Source organism: Liolophura sinensis, chromosome 10, assembly GCF_032854445.1.
Source record: "Liolophura sinensis isolate JHLJ2023 chromosome 10, CUHK_Ljap_v2, whole genome shotgun sequence".
In the NCBI taxonomy this organism is placed as follows: Eukaryota; Metazoa; Mollusca; class Polyplacophora; order Chitonida; family Chitonidae; genus Liolophura; species Liolophura sinensis.
Genome location: NC_088304.1, coordinates 26,185,578 through 26,205,650, shown reverse-complemented (window position 1 = coordinate 26,205,650; position 20,073 = coordinate 26,185,578). Strand labels below are relative to the sequence as shown.

General features: G+C 41.0%; 1 protein-coding gene across 1 annotated transcript; it reads right to left on the bottom strand.

Moving 5' to 3' along the window:
- Positions 1-1,426: 1,426 nt before the first annotated feature.
- Positions 1,427-16,525, bottom strand: LOC135476677 (LHFPL tetraspan subfamily member 6 protein-like). Its single transcript, XM_064756783.1, has 2 exons — positions 15,530-16,525; positions 1,427-3,846 (listed from the first exon to the last, which is right to left on the bottom strand). The coding sequence occupies exons 1-2, from the start codon at positions 15,969-15,971 to the stop codon at positions 3,623-3,625; spliced, it is 666 nt and encodes a 221-aa protein (XP_064612853.1). The 5' UTR covers positions 15,972-16,525; the 3' UTR covers positions 1,427-3,622.
- Positions 16,526-20,073: the final 3,548 nt, after the last annotated feature.

Below are 20,073 nucleotides of genomic sequence, written 5' to 3'. Positions count from 1 at the left end.
TTGTGCAGTCGTTCTACGAGTTTGATGCATCCTGCTGTAAGGCTAACTGTTCTGGCACAAGGATTGAACGCGACGACAAAACGCTAGGTCATTTTGCGACTGAGAAGAACCAGTCTGTTCCAAGTATAAACAGATCTGCTACAAAGTTGGACCACTCTGCTACATGGTTTATGCCATCTTGCCAAAAGGTTTGATTGCTCGGCTACATGGCTTAAGACGGACATCCTTTCTTGATGCAAAGCCCAAGGGCATCATCCTACACAGCTGTATCCTACTACAAGAACAGACAATTACACCACAAGTCTGTCAAGTAACAAGTTAAACCGAACGACAAGGCTGGACTGCTCTGCTACAAGAGTAGAGCCGTCTGCTACAAACTTGGGAAGGTCTCCGGCCATAATGCTGATCGCCGTTGTATTAGTGAAATCTTCTTGAATACAGCGTAAAATAACAATCACATAAATGAATAAGTCTCAGTGTTATATCACTGTCAGAAGATTAGCTCGCTTTGTCATAACGTTGGATCGCTCTGTCAAAATGTTAGATAGCTCTATCAGAATGCTGGATCACGGTGTCAGAAGGTTACATCACTCTGTGAGAAGGTTAGATCGCTATGTGAGAAGGTTAGATCGCCATGTTACAATGTTAGGTCGCTCTGTCGGAAGGTTAGATCGCTTTGTCAGAAAGCTAATTCGCTCTATCAGAACGTTGCATCACTCTGTCAGAAGGTTAGATTGCTCTGTCAGAAAGTTAGATCGCCCTGTTAGAATGTCAGGTCGCTCTCTCAGAATGTTGGATCACTCTGTCAGAAGGTTAGATCGCTCTGTTTGAAAATGTTAGATCGTTTTATCGGAATGTTAGGTAGCTCTGTCAGAAGGCAAGATCGCTGTGTCGGAATGTTTGGTAGCTCGGTTATAAGGTGAGATCTCTCTGTAAGTATGTTAAGTAGCTCTGTCGGAAGGCGAGATCGCTCTGTAAAAATGTTACGTCGCTGTGTCAGAATGTTATGCCGCTCTGTCAGAATGTTAGATTGATCTGTCAGAAGGTTAGGTCGCTCTGTCATAAGGTAGGATCACTATTTTGGAAGGTTAGATCGCTCTGTCAAAACGTTAGATCGCTCTGTTGGAATGCGAGATCGCTCTGTCATAAGGTAAGATCTATCTCTCAGAATGGTAGATGGCTCTGTCAGAATGTTAGGTCGCTCTATCAGGACGTTAGATCACTCTGTCAGGAGGTTACATCACTCTGTCAAAAGATTAGATCGCTCTGCCAGAATGTTAGATCACTTGTCGGAAAGTTAGATTCCAATATATGCATGGCACTCAGAAAGGTCGACGCACAGAGATAAAATGACACACAAATTTTTGTAAATATAAACTTACACATTTATTACTTATTACAAATAAAAAAAGAAATTATTGCACATCATCCAAATAATCAAAGATCAATTTACATTAGACTCTGAAACGACAAGAGTAGCATTTACATGTGCAAACCTCACTCCATAGTCTGAATAAAACTGTAAAGTGGTCTAACTGAAGAAGGCTGCGCCCACAGCTAACCTGTAGTAAAAAAGGTTAAACAAAAACAAGAAGGTTATGTGTACCCACGAATCTGCAACAAATTTACACGACTTTGAGTTCAAAAACACTTCGGCAATCTTAACACACACAAAGCTTTCTGGTGATGCTCATACAACACGAGTACATTATACATTATAAGTTTTTAACGCCGTACTAGAAAAGTTGTCATTTTTCATTTAATTCATTTTATGTCATGTTTAAGGTTTCAGAAAAACGGAATGCCCGCATTAAAGTTCCCTGTTTCGCCTGCACGGTGTCAGACAAACGCCTTCATTTACACTGTGAACAGTTGGAATCGAGCCAGTAACCTGACTGATCTTGTGTCAACTGGCTGTTTTCGAAACGAATCGGCATCGCATTCACACGACCTTGAGTTCAAAAGTACTGCAGCGCCGGTGATCTCAACACACGCAAAACTTTCTAGTGACTTTAATAGAACGCAAGTACATTATACCGCCTTTAAAACCTTACTCGCCGAACTCGAAGCTGTCACTTTTCATTCAATTCATTTCCTGTCAGTTTTGTGGTGGCAGAGAAATGGAATACCCGGAGTAAAGCACCGCCCCTCACCAGGTGGCTAACCAACGACTTATTTAAAGCCGAACCTGAACTAGCAATAATCGGAATCGACCCAACGACCTCACTGCTCGTGAGTTAATTGACTGTTTCGAAATGGCCGTGGAGGATTACTGAGGCAACATACATGTATGCGTAACTTTGTGGCATGTGTGGCTGCTAAGGCTTAAGGACGTCCGCACACATTTCATCTGTAAAGTGTTTTGCATAGGCTTTTAAGTGGTTAAATCATTGGCACATACAAAGATGATTATCAATCATTGGTAGAAAATACAACACCCCGTCCCTAAGCAAGCTAACTACACTCCACATCAAAGCGTTGTTGAACATGATCATTCAATCACTGACAAAAATAATGATTTCCGAAGCTGTTGGATAATCTTTCTGGGCAATATGGAATTAAAACCATATTTTAAAACAAACGAGGACAATGGAATTAACAACCAAGACATCTTTATGTGACGGTCCAATTTTTAAGCTAATAAGCCTTGTATAAACATTCTAGTGCAGTTACTTACAGTAACTTAGCACATAGGACATGGATATATCTTCTCATTTAATTAATAAATTATGAATGAGTACTCTTTAAGTATCTTTTAGTGGTTTGTATGATGACTTTCAGTGTCACAGACACGTTGTGAAAATTGTTTAACATACATACATATTAGACACCCAGTCTTATTAACATTCCAAAGTTATGTTTACTTTACCAGTATTTTTACCTGTACACAAAAAATTGTCTGCTCCCCTGTTAAGTAAGCCAATAGGATATTTCATATATTGACAATAGTATAGGAATCCGCGCTTTCTCTCCTTTATTCCTCTATGGCAACATGTGAATGTTTTTTTCTGGTAAAGTTGTCTTCTTTGAGACAAGATATAACTATAGAATCCCGGTTGAAGGAGTTTTCTTGGTGGTTTTAGGTCTAACGTGATCTTCCACGGTTGCCTTGCCTTGTTCTTAATATAAACATGTAACGAATTTCTGAATCACATTTCAGCCACTTGACGACACAGGAGATAATCAATTAAACCGGATGCATTGTCAATCCTGGTCGTGACAAAACCTCTGAACTGTCCTGAATCCGGATCCAAAACTTATTTCATGTAAAGGCCTATTTTTGATGAAATGATATCGTCGTGATATGCAAATCGACTTTTCCACAGGTTTTACACGCATATGAATGAAAGGGTGAATAAGTCCATGGCGCCGTGGTCATAAGATCTCACTATTGGTCAGGATGCGATAGCGGTTCATGAATCCGTGGTGCATATTTTTGGGGTCAAACACTTACATGATCTCAACCCGTCTTGAAACAGTACCAAGACGGCTCTTCTCCCATTTCCAAAGACACACATACGGGTCACAAGTTTATCAATAACGGTAACCTCATCTTCCCTCATGAATATGAATCAGACGACGACTTGCTTTCTGTCCTCTATTACTGGTTATTCTCAAGTCATCATAACAACACATCCGTGTTTTTATGAGATTTGCCCGTGTCTATGAAGTAAGCGAGCACAGGACAAAACACCGCCAAGGATGAGCCCATTATCGCCATCATATAGGACCATCCTATGTCACAATGTCCCAGACTATACCGTCCCGACGTTCCGCAGTAATAGCTCAGTAAATCCGAGTCTGTCCCTAGAGGATACACCAAAACTCCCAGGATCAGGACCAATGCTGAAAAACAGAGGGGAAAAAACTTTACTTTTTAAGTTGCAATCAGAATAAGAGTGAAAAAAAAAAGCCACAGGATGAGAATAAATATATCTCAGCATGCATGGCCACCTCCAGGCATGCGCAATATGTTTCCCTGCAAAATGAATAAAAAAAAGTTATTATTTTTTTACGTGTGTTATTTTTTACTGAGTATACCTTGGAATGTGTGGCGAGCGTGCTTGCGCAGTAGGTAGTGATATTCGTTGTTTGGTTAATACATAGCTGCTGTAAATATTGCGCAGCTGAGCTATTTGTATACGCAATATCCAGTTTTCACTGTTTGTGTACACGTGCTTTTAGTGGTCACATACTTCAATTAGTTAATCGGATTTTGTAAACCAACAGAAGTGCCTTAGATGACTTAGTACATCTAGGTATTTGCTGGATTAACCGCAGCATTATTCCCGCCATGAGGTAGGCCAGGTAACGGTTGGAGGCATTGGTGTATTTTGCCAGCTCTACTCCGTTCTCAGTGACCTTTAACCTAACGGTACCCATATGTTTAAAATATTCATGAGCACAGCGAGTTGATATAAGCACTTTACACAATCCATCTAAATAACCGACTGATACCAAGATAATCACCGTAGTAATTAACGGATCAAAGGCTATAGATATATACATGTACCAGATGCAGATAGGCTACACCGAATGTAAATAGGTTTATGCCCATTTTAAGTAGTCCTTAACTTCGTCGCAATGGCGATGTTTTTTATGCTCACAGCATTCTGGGACAATGGACGATAGTTTTTGATACTTGTCTTAACTTCAATACCTTAAACGAAAGAAGTGCCTTCTGGACATTTGATAAAAAAGAAAAGCACACATACTTGTGACCATCTCAGTTAACTTTATTTTCTACATATATTTTTAAACGAAGTAGTTGGACGAGACTTGGCTAGGTGCACCCAACTTTTTAGTGCGTTTTAATTGGAGACATAGTGACAATAAGTCACCGACAACGACTGTTTGGGGACAATAAGTCAACGACAATAAGTCACCGACAACGACTGTTTGCATAGTCTTACTTTTGTTGAAGACCATGGCATTGTTTGAATTCCACTTATTTGACGTTGTATGTTTGCACGTCACAAGTGAAAAATTCATCAATGACTTGCCAAATGTTGCTGGTTTAAAACGAGCACTTCGGTTTCATTTGTCCATAATAATGACCATTGTCTTTTAACTGAAATATACTTCAGAAATGCGTTATGCAGCCATCACATACACCAATAAATCAATCAAACAATTGGCGCTAAAGCTTGATTTGAAAAAAAAGGCCCAGTGATTATGTATAACACACGATAATATCACACCAAACAGATGCCATGCAGAGCTTGCAACACCACAGCCCCATTCTGTCCGAACTCCTTCACCTTACCCTTCTGGATCTTGCTCAATCTGACCCTGCCTAAGAATTAAGTCAGCAAGGCAAAGTATCACTCCTACGACAGTAGTGTTAGTTATTTTGGTGATTTGTAATCAACACGTAGTGGACGGGGCAATGTGCTGAGATCTGCTGTGCAGGAGTGACTCTGATCGGCACGAAGATGTATAGTTCTCAGCATGAGAGTTAAGCCAGCAACTGACACGATCTTTATGTGAGTTCCTCGTTCTCGTCACATTACTCGCCAGTTTATCAGACTTAAAGCCACATAGACCGAGACTATCACTTGTTGGCCATTATCCGAGGATTTGAGCCGACTCCGAAATGCACCGATTTAAATCTGGGCGATTTGCAAGCAGCAGACAACGCGTACGGTTGAGGCGACTTCGTCTGACAGGCACCGAGCAGATTACCATCTCTTGACAATTAGCGGTAAATCTAACACAGGTGCAGCTACATTTGGAAACGTGTTCCGCTGCAGCAGCAAATGCCATGCACTATTTGTATAGTCTTTCCGATAAATATCCATCCGTAAATAATTTTCCGGAAGAAACTTGATCGCTAACCGATTCCTCATTAAACGACAATCATGACTGTATGAATAAATGAATGTGTTTGCATTTACGAAATGTCACTAGCATTCCATTCATACAAAGGCAGTGTGATGCACGAGGCCTTACACTAACACATAGTCTATCATTAGAATAAAAAACGTACAGGCAAACAGAAAGAGTTCGCCTTTTAATAGAAAAATGTATTTATTTATTTATTTATTTATTTATTTATTTACTTAATTACTTAAAAACCATGACTTATCTTAACGAATTTCTAGTGTGATACTATCAGTAGTCTTAGAGTTTTGAAATTTGGGTAAGGGTTCAAATCTAAGTTCACACATAGCACCCCACATTTAGTCTAATCCTGACCATAGCTTTATGACAACCTTTTGATTCTGAGACCTGTGTCATCGCTAGATGAGCTTGAATTGCTTATTTCATGTTTCCTAACATTCCCCTTTTCTCCTGGTGTGACGTTTGAAATCGATTAATTAATCAACCTACATTAAACTGAAGCACATTTATAAAGTTAAAATTCACCTGCATTTGTGTTTCTTGCCTGGGATCCTTTAATTTCAATCGTACGACACGTACATGTACAGATTAGTGTGAGACACATGGAAAATCTCAAGTGGAGGCCAAAGATTGATGGTTTAAATACGCAATTGCCTTTATCAGTGCGCTGAACGTTAGCAGCAGTTCTACAGCCGTGAGTGGCCAATTACCAGCGATGTTACCTCATTCCACACAGATGGAAGTTAACTCCCAGATGCGGGGGTGGGATGCAGTGCTGGAGGGTTGAGGTGGAGGGGGCTGGAGAGTTGTCTACATCTGGATATCATTTAAAACTTATATTAATTTTACCAACATTTAGTATATGTCTTGGACGCCCTGAAGAAACAAGCTAGCGAAAATTACAATTCTGGCTTTTTGTCATTGTGTTGACCAAGAAGACATGTCACGTTTACGTTTAATATAGGAAAGTCTCCAAAAAAAAAAAGAAATCACAAGCACCGTTACGGTGCTGAGTGGTGCCTCTTCTGGATAGGCCATCTGTGGTTACAGCGCCATTTGGCCGTTATCGGAGATCTGATAAACGGGCATATGTTTTGAGCGCGATCAGATACGGTGGCCTGACATTTGAGATCTTGTATACGTTACATGAACACTAGTACTATGCTTGTCTTTGCTGACACTGTTTCCGTTACAAGGCTGGTGTAAGTTTCGAGAGACCTAGGTTAAACTAATGACAGAAAAACTGTCTATCATATAGCTATGACGAATTTCCATCTTCAAAAAAATTAAATATGTGCAAACCAGAGTTAAATTTATAAAAATACAAGGAGACAACACTCTGCTAAAACCCGTCCTGCAGACGGATCCAAGTCTAGATTCCCACCAAAATGTTAGGCATTAGTGATTGGCCAGCGCTGTGAACCAAGCTGTGAACAAAATCATCTACATCCATCGGTCTACAACGTTTATCGTAAAACTGCTAACTGACAGACAAGTAAACGCCTTCAAAATATAACCTCCTTCCCATCCTGACCGCGAAGGACAAGGCGAAGAACCGATGGCATGGTGCCAGATGTCTAACCATAAATAACTTAATCACCACTTAATCTGTTTGTTATATGAATATTAGACTTCCCAAGTCGACAGGTTCTGATTCAAATGCTAGACATAAAACTTAGGGTTAAATATATTTTACTACATATGTTATGGACAAATCTAGAAATTTTCTAATTTTTTTCTCACCATTGACACTGTATGTTCAAACCGGACTCAAATTTGAAAGCCATTGCACATATAGTGGTATTCTTTGTTAAGCTAATAAATCCTTTAATCTTTTTAAATCTTCTTTCCTATAAGGAACAAGTTTGGGACATAAACCATGATAAGGACACAGAGACATAATTGTGTGCATAATTGCTCCGGATTTTCTGCTGAAACTATTTACAAGTTCTCGGAATTAAGTGCTAATCCAAACTGAAACCCCCATCTTGATAATCGAAGAAACACGCAACTGGCATACTTACTGCTCACAATTAAGCTAGACAGGCTTATTAATAGTCAGTCAAATCTAGCTGTGTGTTTCGCGCGTGTGAACACACCAACAAGCGTATACATATAAAACTTGCGACAAAAGTTTTAAGGTTTTTTGCCTGGTTTACGATAGATTTTCTTTCTTCTGTTCTTTTAATAACAACGGTAGACCTATTACTCCGGATCAGATTCTATTGAAGGCCCCTATTGTGAAAAAATGGGCGGCGGGTAGGCAGCGAGGTCCTATTTAGGAACACGGGGCCCAGAAAGCATCCAATCAATTTAGCGCCAGCGTTTTAATAGAGGAAGTTTGTTGAACGTTATCAGGCGATCGAGGACGTTATCTTAGCATTAGCCGTTCTTCTGAGTCAGTGATTCGCAGGAAAATTGATGTTAATCCAAATTTGATCATCTTCTCAATGGACACGTGGCAATGGCGTTAAGAAGACAGGGAGAAAGTTAGTGTTTCATTACCAGGGCCCGAGTAGTCGCTATGACAAGTCCAGTCGGTTTAATCCCGTCAGCCGTCCGCAATTATAACGACAGACAAATTATCTCTACGGCTCTCTTGTTGTCGTAATTGCAACCGAAGTCGGCTTTTTCCAGAAAAGTTCCCTTATCCGAGAAATGGCAATCCGATAAGCCAGGCCAATGAGGCGGAAGATCCCCGTTTTGACTTCGTCCATGAACTATGTACATATGTGTCTAAAGTGACGTTGGTCATAATATTCATGTACAGTTATATAACTTACACGGATATGCTGAAATAACTGTGGAAGCTATGATTAAATTTTTTTCTTGTCATAAATCGCCTCATACAGACAATGCTGTAACATTGTATGAACTCAGACAAGGTAGACATCATCTACGGCAAAAATGAGCGGACGTTTTAACGTATGAAATAAGCCGTGTATTTTAGTGTGCTGTTGAGTAGCCAGTTAACTGGTCAAACTTTTGGACAAAATATACATTTTCTTTTCTGTCTGTTAACAAAGAAAGGTATGACTACAGTTAATTCTGTGATTTGTTGGTATAATGTGGATTTGAGGATATTTCATCTTTTTCTATTTGATAAAACTTCTAAGTACTTTATTGCACTGAGTCAGGGATGTAGATGCGAACTCCATTTATTCCTGTATCAGAATTAACCTACATGTAAAACATGTAACCTTTATATCCAATGATTCAAATATTTAAACCATGCCGGTACTTTATTCTTATTTGACTTGGTACTTATTTATTTGGATGGCGTCGGAGGCAGCCAGAGGCCCCTTAACTTAGTATCTTTACTTAGTTAAATGGGAATGTGGGATTTCGAGTCTCGTCAGAATTGGTTCATCGGTGCTGGGTCCATATGCAGTTTGACAGTATATGCATATATGTTATGGTAATATCGGTATCGAAGTCATCCATACGTTATACCCTTATGCCCGTAACCTAACTGGGCGTTTGAACCGCGGACTCACTACACAGGCTATGCGGATTCTGTAGAAGCCCTATGTCCCTTCACGATAACTGCTCAATTCGGAGGCTGAAATCTTTCTGTCCACTGATTCATAAACGCTCAATGGGCAGTGGCGTGTAAAATGACCACACTGGCCGAGGTCATCGGCGTTTGGATGTACCAAACCCCTGGAGTAAACGTCGATATTTTCCATATATATGGGCTATTACCACAGACACGCGTATGCATGTATATATGGTAAACTGCTGTAAATAATCACCTAGTCATGTCAGATTATCGAGACTATCATACAGAGCTACACTCTATAGTTATAAAATATCAGTACAATATTAGTATATTTAGCCAAACCCAACCGTTTAAAAAAAAACAGGCCTTGTAGTCCCATTCGTGATAGTGCAGAATAGTTCATGTTGTAGGAATATCTTATTGTACAGGTTTAAGTGCTATAGATCATCAAAGCATTTAATACACAAATTTAACCCATAGTCGATATAGCATGACCGACTGCCTAGTCAGTGATATGCCCGGAGTTCAAACCCAAATCGAGTCAAACCTAACACTTTCAAGCGGGTATAACTATGGTCATCCTTTGTTGCTCGACACAAAAAGATGAACATGCGAACTAAGAACCGCCTGGTATCTGGTGTGAACTGCTTAGCCTTCCAGTGAGGTAACGCTATAACTATGCTATCATTAGTTCCAGCTTGGTACATGAAGATACCATCACAATATGACCAAAAATATTGTTGAAAACGATGCTTACCCCAAACACACATAGATGGCCTAGCGGCAAACTAACAACTTGATCTATTGGCGACCCTATCAATGACATGGATTAAATTCTGCCGAAGTGGTATAATGCCATAAATATTCAATGATAGTCGATGCAGTCTTTACCTTACACTAGCAACGACGTGACCAGCCGTAGCTGGATTCGACCTCATTCGTCGAGAGAAGATCAGCTGTTGTGATAATTGGCCGCCAAACGTTTATTTAACAATGTATTTTTTGATTGGTGTTTTACGCCGTTCTCAAGAATATTTCACTTATACGACGGCGGCTAGATAAGGTCAGAGGAAACCAGGTAGAGAGCGGGGGAAACCCACGACCATCCACAGGCTGCTGCAGGACCTTCCCACGAACGACCGGAGAGGAAGCCATAATGAACTGGACTTGAACTCACAGCGACCACATTGGTGAGAGGCTCCTGGGTCATCCAAACTTTTAGGTAAAATATGGTACAACAGTATGTATTATGGTAATGACCGAGGCTATCATTATGGACCATGGGTAAGTCTTACAGCTGTATCAGTTCAGACGGTCACACGTGGTTCTGGTCCAGGCTCGGACATACACACGCTTTGGGACATCTGGCCGATTTAGATTAACACAGGCCAGATCTAGATCGGATCTGCTATACAAATACCGTCGGCAGTTAGACCGGCTTAGTCATTGGGTAACCCACACTGATGAGGACAGTGTGTAATGTGCAGTGCCATTCGAGAGCCTTATCTTTATTGTTTACAGTCGACAAATAACACTCAGCTGTTCAATCTTTATTCTGGTTTGATAGCAAAAAGATGTTGCCGTCAACTGGAAGTAAACAAAGGCTTCCAGCTTAAGCGAACTAAGATGGGGTCTTGGTTTTTGTCTACGTATAGCTACACAGGGCAACATTTGGCTACGGTAAATCAAGCCCAAGTTTGTGGAATTGCTAACATTGTTACAGTGATGGAAAGTAAAATCCCATTAAGTATAAATTCACATATTTCGCAACAATAAAGCACGTAAGAACCTCAATGTTACCATCAGCTCGACCTTCAGCAAACTTTACGCGACACGCAAAATATGCCGTGCTTTAATTATACTGCACACACAAAGGGCTGGTGTGTTAATGGGTGGCGTCTATTACAGTCCATGGCATTTTGTTTACTTGTAGTAATATGCGTGCATCTCACCAATTTGTTTAACAACGTCAACGCCCCGCAGTTAACAAGGGTAAATGTATATTTAAGCAGTTCATAAATGAGGGACCCTACCAGGTTATACACCATTATGCACTATACCACTTGTATATCATACACTTTTATTAAAAAAATTTAAAAAAAAGGAATAAAAATGGAATAAGTGCAAAGCAATTAAACCATCTCTATGGCATCTTGTCATATTAGTTGCGGGGTTTTTCATTACTTAGTGACTTAACGCTTCATTAAATCCCGTGTGACGATCTGGTGCATCAGATGAAAATAAAACGGTTAAGACAAACTTTACCAAAAAGGTGATACTGAGGATTTCACATTAATTCAATGACATTTATCAAAGTAACCAACGTTAGGAAAACGACGGCGCATATACTGTGCTTATACATACTGATCTATGTGTACCAGCGTGTAGTTTTGTGGGGACGTGGGAAAGCATGTCTCTTCTTCATAATTCCCCTGCCTGTTTTCTGCGGGTGGTCAGCTGTAACCGAGAGACGGGATACACAAATGTCTCCCCAACTGCACTTATCGACATCTAGACTAACGGAGTCCTATTTGATAATAATAAATTTGACATCCTGAGACGAGAGCATGTGTTCCCTGCGTTTACCATCGTCCAATCGAAGGCCAGACTGCTTAGTGCTGACACGCAGTGCACTCTTGTTTCTAAGCACCGACAGGACACTTCGGTGTAAGTTAAACCTGGAATACACATCGCACTAACAGAGTTACACCGATAACAAGCCAGAAATGTTAATGGAATTTACCAAATTCCCATCTGTATAAATGAAATAACACGATCACCTGCCGACGAAACAACCTCGGAAGAAAAAACACTGCCAGCGTTTTGCACAACCCTTGTGGGCTTACCACGTGACCCTGCTCGCCTGTACCGCTTTCCGTGATAAGTCAAGATTTTCAACATATGTTAAAAAGATCGAGTTTCAAAATAGTAACACCCTTGAGCGCACTGGTAGATTGCCTAATGACTTGTTAATCCGCCAATTATATCCTCGCGAAAAGATCAAGTTTCAATCGGTTACTCCGCCGCCCTTCCGGTCTGCGAAGAAGTGGTACCGGGATGTCGCCTGTGTGCGGTACAGTGACGTCTCCATCCATATAGAACGCCTTATTACCGCCAAAGAAATTATAAGGGTCACAAACGGACTTAATGCCACAAGTGCATTACATACACCAAATCCAGAAAATCTCAAACAGGTACAACATGGGGAATAGACAGAACGACACACAGAGAGTAAGCTTGGAGTCAGGAGACATTTCCAACGGCGCATAAATGTCGCGTAAAGCTTGTATCGCCTGCGTCATTAAATATTGTCTACCCTGGCATAAGAGGTAAAGGAGTATCATCCCATTGATAAAACACGCAAATCTTGACACCATATCGTATTAAAAAGTATCGAAATCAAATAATACGACAATGTATTAGTTTTCCCATTGTACCACACAAAAATAGATTTTTTTGTAACATTTGCCTTTTGTATGATGCATTTATTCCCTGGCTCTTTTATGAATATTTAACTTTAATGATGATGCTGCATAATTGACAAATTTCCTGACGTAAACCGCAGTTTTGCCATCGAGTGCAGGATTTGAACTCACGACGTCACCCATAAAATTCTTGTCTATCCCAGATTAACGGAGTTGCTTGCCAACACTACGAGGCCGTTACAACTTGAATTGGGAAATAGCACATTTTCATAAAGAATATCACCGTTCTTAGCCACCTACAACTCGGCATTTCTTTCAGTACGTCTAGCCGGGCAACTGATTTTATGTGAGAAACGCCTTGGAACAAGCGCACAAACTGATTGTAAATTTGCCAGCCCTGACAAACAAAGAACCACAATCTGATACTTGGTTGAACATAACTGGTGATGTATAGTCACTTGACATTTTAATTGCTCACAGGAATTCCTCTGTGAGAGATTGTTCGTGACACGGCGCATATGTAAAAACTCCGCACGTGATTTCTGTTACCGTGTTTCTGTTTCTTAACGTCGCATCAATGTTAACATATTTAATAAGCTGCTCCTCAGATGTATCGGAATATCGCATATTATAGCGATATCACGGAGACTTGCAAGGTGTACCTCGGCATGGTACAAAATGTTGGCATCGCATAGCATCATCCTTTTCCGAATTTCAACGAATTAGTTAACTGTAATTTGCTAAATCTGGCAATCGAATATACAAGTCATCAATCACCCAACAGATAGCGCTAATATCGACTACAATAAAAATATTATTCGTGCACCTTTTCAAACCCATTCCATTACAATAGTACCGGCATAAACTCAGGCTGGTTAGAATGTAAATGTCTGAAAGGGCACATCAATATTTCTTGTAAGAAACACACGACTATCCGCAGGTTGCTGAAGGATCTTCCCGCGTTCGGTCGGAAAGGAAGCTAGCATGAGCTGGACTTGAAGTTACAGGGACCGCATAGGTGAGAGGCTCCCGGGTCATTGCCAAGTGTTGGCAATCTTAACGGGTGAGTCTTGAATAGGGAAGGACCTGGACAGGAAATATATATCGCCTAGATCGTCAGTATACTACTATTATAGTACCACTATCCTAACAAGCCTATATCTCCCTCACACTTACTGAACGGGTAAATCAATCCCTTACCTAAAACACTTGCATGCAGTATTTTGCTGCATAACTAACTTAGTAACAGTTGTGCAATTAAGTCTAGAGTCATTGCGTATTTCATTTAATCAATGAGTAGTATTCCCCTTCATATCTTTCGTGTCCAGGTTATATAAATGGACCGGCCCGCCATCAGTATGAAATGTACTCTGTATAAACTGAATACACTGTTTTGGTTTTACTCTCTGTGCCCTACGTCTTTAATTATATTGTATACAGCATTAGATCAATAAATCAGGTCCCATTCAGCTCGTATGTGTCGAGGTTACATAAGTGGGGCTATCAGTGTAAACTGCACACAAGACGTCCAATGCCAAGCTGTTAATACAGTACTGATTGCCTGCCTCACGTAGAAAGAAATCCCATATGTACGCATGGCCGTTTGAGTCCGTCACCACTGTAAGAATTTTGCGCGACTTTGTTAGCTTAGCTTAAATAATACCAGGTCATAACAGTTTTCTTTAGAAATCAAACGTCTTTCACAGTGTTAGTGGGCATGTAATTTGCTAATATATTTAAGCATTTATATGAACAGTTAGAATGGAACCCTGGCTGAGGAAATTGTCAAGAGGCAGTACTTCACCGATTACTTACCGATTTGCCAACTATCACACTGGCGTCACTCAGCAGGGCTTACTCTCTGTGCTGTACGTCTTTAATTATATAACCAGTGGCTTAGTAAAAAGCTATGCGTTACCATTCAGGCGTACAGTAAATAACAGCTGGTGTGAATGAAGCTTTAATTGAACTCTAACCGCGCAACAACACCGTGCATATACAGTATCACTAAGCCGGGTTAACATAAACCAACGATTAGCACAGTGTCAGCACAAGGAACTGAACAATCCGCTAACAATATGCAATCAATATGCGCAACTGGTTGTCCCAGAGAGGTAATACATTGTCCAATACTTTTGTAATTTGTGTTTGTCACCTACGCTCTGGGATAAATCCGTGATATGGAGAGATATTTATATTTATAAGTCAGAAAATTCCATAATCTCAAGTGGATCACAAAGGTGTCAGAGAAATTTTGTGCATTGAGTCTAGTTGTACAATTTCTTTATGGCATCCTGCAGTTTTCCCACGCACATGATACTGAACGATATAAGGGCGATAATGTCTTGAAGAATTAATACGCTCTCTCAGAAAGACCTCATCTTCACCATTGGCAGAGCGACAAGTCGTTGACAGACTTTGTGATTTACAAATAACGTGAAATATCCGGTCACTTTGAATTGCTTTCATGTTGTTGTGAGTAATTCTAGTCCAATGATGTCTGATAAATTGCAATTAACATCATTCCATTTTTTATCAAATGCTGTCTAAGCCATGGTGCTAAGGAAATTATAACATTCTGCTATGTAAACATCAGTATAACCAGTTTGAATAAAAACCTAAGATAAATTTACAGGAAGCTGGATTTCACTGATCATGTCATCACGTTGCGAACTATCACATTGCCGTCGTTGTTCTGGTTTTGCTCTACATTTTGTACATGTAATGTTTTATATTAAAGTACTGTGGGCATTCTTACCTGCCGTTATTTGCAGTCCCCCGCCGATGACAGCTAATCTCTGATCACAGGGTCGCGACAGACATAGGCACAAACAGGCACACAGTGTACTGACAAACATCAGGGAGCAGCCGCTACCGTACAGGACACAGGCTGCCTGCCACGCCTGGGACGGGAGGTTCGAAAAGCTGAAATAACCACCGAACGTATCACAGATTTGCCGGTAAAGTTTCGGGTGATTGTAACAGTAGTTATACACGCCAAAGGAATGAATATAATCCGGATGAAGTAGCCAGAAAGGATGGATGAAGCTGTAGCTGCAAGCGAGGGAAACAGTCGTGGAAAGAAAGGCCCAAAGCACAGCCAAAGCCGGAATTCCGGAGTCTGTGGACCTCCTGAATATCCCGGATACCGCTGAGAACATATCCAAACTCCGAAAAACACTTAAACCTCGGATGTTCATGGTGAAGTCCCCGCACCACGTCGTGGGTAGTCGGTCTGTACTTAGAAACCTAAATCCGGTCTATTTTCATAATCGTAATGTCAATGTCCATGCCACAGTGTTTTGCTCTGCTCTGCCAAAGCGTTGTGTAACGGTTCAAGTCGTAGGTGGATATCCCGGTTTATAGTCTACGTGGGTACTCGCCTGCTGAGCCGCTCTGTGCTTGCACAGCCACCCCTCAGCTCTCACTCAATGGGATCAACAGCCTCACTACCACCAGAGGATCTTATCGCTGAATTGGCCACACCAGATTAAAGCAACCTTGAAGGCCTCTTAGCCGCTTCGTTACGGATGGATGGCGTGGTCTCAATTAAGAGTCTTCCTTCGTTCTACAACAACGATCTGTCCGTTTTCCCTTTTCACTGGGACACATTCATATCAAGAATAAAAAATTAGCCCTTGCAGGACATGTCCGTTGAGAATTCTGTCTATTTGTTTGTGTTGTACCTCATGTTTCGCCGATGCTTTCGTGTTGGCAGCAAGCTGTCACCTGTTAGCCCGACAAGTTCCCTTCAGGAATGAAGATGTTTTCCTGACCGACTTCCTAATTGACTTTGCGTAAACACAATCCGACCCTAGAGTATCGACTTGTGTACTAAATTACGGCGTCGTAGGGGAGGGGTGGGAGGGTGGGTGGGGGTGGTTAAGCGAATTAAGCGAAGGAGTGAGTTAGACGAGGCTGTGCACTGAACGCTGTGGGGTTGGGAAGGCTCGGAATCGGCCAGGCGCTCTGACCAACTGTTATACAGAGCTGTGGAAAGAGAACCAGTAGCAAGCCGTCATCAACATGTCGATCCGAGTCGGAAAACCCCTCGTATACCGCCTGTAGCCAGCTATCCCGGGCCGCTTAATAGCGGTATATGTAGCAGCATAAAGTTGTCCTATCCACCCATGGGCTTGAGTGGTCTTTGTAGGTATAGAACCAGCACGAGTCTCTAATATGGCGAACCGAACGATGTGTGGCTGATTGAACGACTGATTGCGTCCGACAGCTCCTGCGTGACAATTCGCATAGATTATAAGTAATGCAGGAAAGTCTTGTACCGCTTCAAGGGGAACCGTACACGCGATTACGTTCGGAACGCAGCTAGAGATCTTACGGCAAACTTTACCACGTGCCACGTTGATGTACGGACAGCTTGGACGGACGGATCAATCGATGATGAGATATTGGTCTGCAAAACCACGTGTTGTACTGCAACTGCCAAACAGCATATGAAATATGATTGATGGCGCCTGCACGTGACTCTGTTTAGAACACGGCATGACTATGCATAGCGATCAGGGAGAGAGAGAAAGAGAGACCGAGGGAAAATGGCTGATACAGGAGCGAATCCGACAGGAATACGACTCGATACTAGCCCATCAACTGACTCCTTTCACTCAACAACCCTAAATTAAAGCAGAGAAACCGTGCAGCTGGGGTGATACATTATTCCTTCCATGAGACCGGCGAAGGCCCGCAGTACAGGTGGCTCAATATAATTGAAAAACGCAACAAAGGCGTCTCAGGTAGAAAATGTGGAAGAGCGACGTTCGCTGCATTCTTGATGAGAGCGGGGTGATTCACAGGTGATACAGTTTCTGACAACTCTGGCGTAGGGTGTGGCAGTAGAGAGCATAAATTTACGTTTTCAATATGTTTTCAACAAGGTGTTTAATAATCAGGGATTCGAAAATATTAAACTATAAACTATAGCAAGGATATATATATATATATATATATATATATATATATATATATATATATATATATATATATATATATATATATATATATATATATTAATTTAGTTATTCCATCTATAGCCATCCACATTGTTTTCTTTGTGCATTTAAGACATTAGTTATTAATATGGTGCCAAGTTTGGTAAACACAGACAGCTCGCCAAGATTCAAATATACTTACTGGAGTATACTCCCACAGTCGAAACAAATATATGTAAGTATGTATATATGCATCCAAATGCATTAAGGGCGACGCGCACGCCCGGGCCATTATTTCTTGGTTATAAGCAAGTACTATAGCCCACTGTCCTAAACAATTCGCAGCTCAGCCTTCCAGGCAAATGGCTTGTTAAAATATTCGTACATCTTTTCTACCAGTTTTTTTTTGTATTGTTTCAGTCGCCATGACGTCTTAAAATGTCACATCGAAAGTGGATATGTGCCTGATGTTTCCAAGCAAGTGCACGTCAACCCTCAGTACAAGCGAGTAGCAAACCTTTAAATCTCCCAGCCAGCGGTTTACCGAGACAAAAGTTACGAACAATCTTATCAGTAAACAGAACAACGCCACCTTCGAAAGAGCCAACAAAGTGTGTAAACACAAGTGGAAAAAACTTATTGGATATACATGTAGATTACCTTATATATTCAACCGGACAAAACACAGGCACAGAGCAAAGTGAGTTTTATCAAATTAATGAAGTCGTTATGATGATCATTGATGTCTCGTGACACATACAAATACATATAGGTTAACCGGTGAAATGAGGTGCTCACAATCAGTCTGCCTTATCAGTCCTTTCTGTTTATGACATGCACTGATTAGTAAAAACAATGTTTGTCACTGCCTGCAGGCTTCAGAACCATAAACACATCTTTTCATTAGATGCACAACATAATAAAGTGTTGCGTATTATACTAAATAAGCTGAATGATAAAACGAGTGAAAAGATTCGGGACGCCGTACCGCCCGCTCTGAGGTTCTCGTATCCTTGCGTTGTGAAGGCTGAATGTGGTATATGATAAAACGGGTGAAAAGATTCGGGACGCCGTACCGCCCGCTCTGAGGTTCTCATATCCTTGCGTTGTGAAGGCTGAATGTGGTATATGATAAAACGGATGAAAAGATTCAGGATGCCGTACCGCCCGCTCTGGGGTTCTCATATCCTTACGTTATGAAGGCTGAATGTGGTATATGATAAAACGGATGAAAAGATTCAGGATGCCGTACCGCCCGCTCTGAGGTTCTCATATCCTTACGTTGTGAAGGCTGAATGTGGTATATGATAAAACGAGTGAAAAGATTCAGGATGCCGTACCGCTTGCTCTGAGGTTCTCAAATCCTTGCGTTGTGAAGGCTGAATGTGGTATATGATAAAACGAGTGAAAAGATTCAGGATGCCGTACCGCCCGCTCTGAGGTTCTCATATCCTTGCGTTGTGAAAGCTGAGTGGTATAAATACGTGAATGTATTTGTCGCTGGCGGCCCGGCATGATTCAGTTATAGCTGATCACCACAATAGGGATCTACACTGAAATCTTTACCAATAAAAATCATCTTTCATTGAAACAAAAGGAAAAGACGTCTGCAATTTATTGCCGCTCTAGCGACTATCACGCTTCGAGAGATGCTCGCATAGTAGGCAAATTTCTTCGTCGTTTGCTAACCTTTATTTGCAAAGTTCCATATCATACCGTAGCAAATGCAGATAACAATTTTGCTGCGAGATTGATAGGATGTTATTTATTGGTAATCATGACCATTTACAGCGGGTTAAGTATGTGGTATCTTTTGTACACCTTTAGGTTCATAATGCAAAGCTTTGGACTCAGGGTGGTCATACTAAGAATCTTACCAAGAGAAGGGAGTTAACTCGTGAAGACTGTTGAAACTGTATTGTATGTCAGTTTTACGCTTCAGCGTTTTTCTCACCCGAACAGAATATTATCTAGAGTTCATGGATTTAATCTGATTCAATGCTTTGACTGGTCCACTGAAATAAATCCCAAGTAGAGCACTTGTATCTATGCCAACAACACTCTCATGGGGTCATTTTAGACATGCATCCACTCATACGCAGCGGTTGTGACATGTCGTTGTAAAACCTTTAAGAACTACATGACTGGTTAAAATTATAATACCATTATAGACACCCACGTGGTACATTGGTTAGCTCCTTCAGACAATAATGTCATCTCAGTTCTTATACGGATTAAAGCGTACTTCTTTTCACTTTAATTTTGATTTTTGACATTTGTCTTCAAAGACCAATAATACAACCCTGCATGTACCTCGCCCTGTTGTTGGGGTACGTGCGAGCATATAAGGAAATCG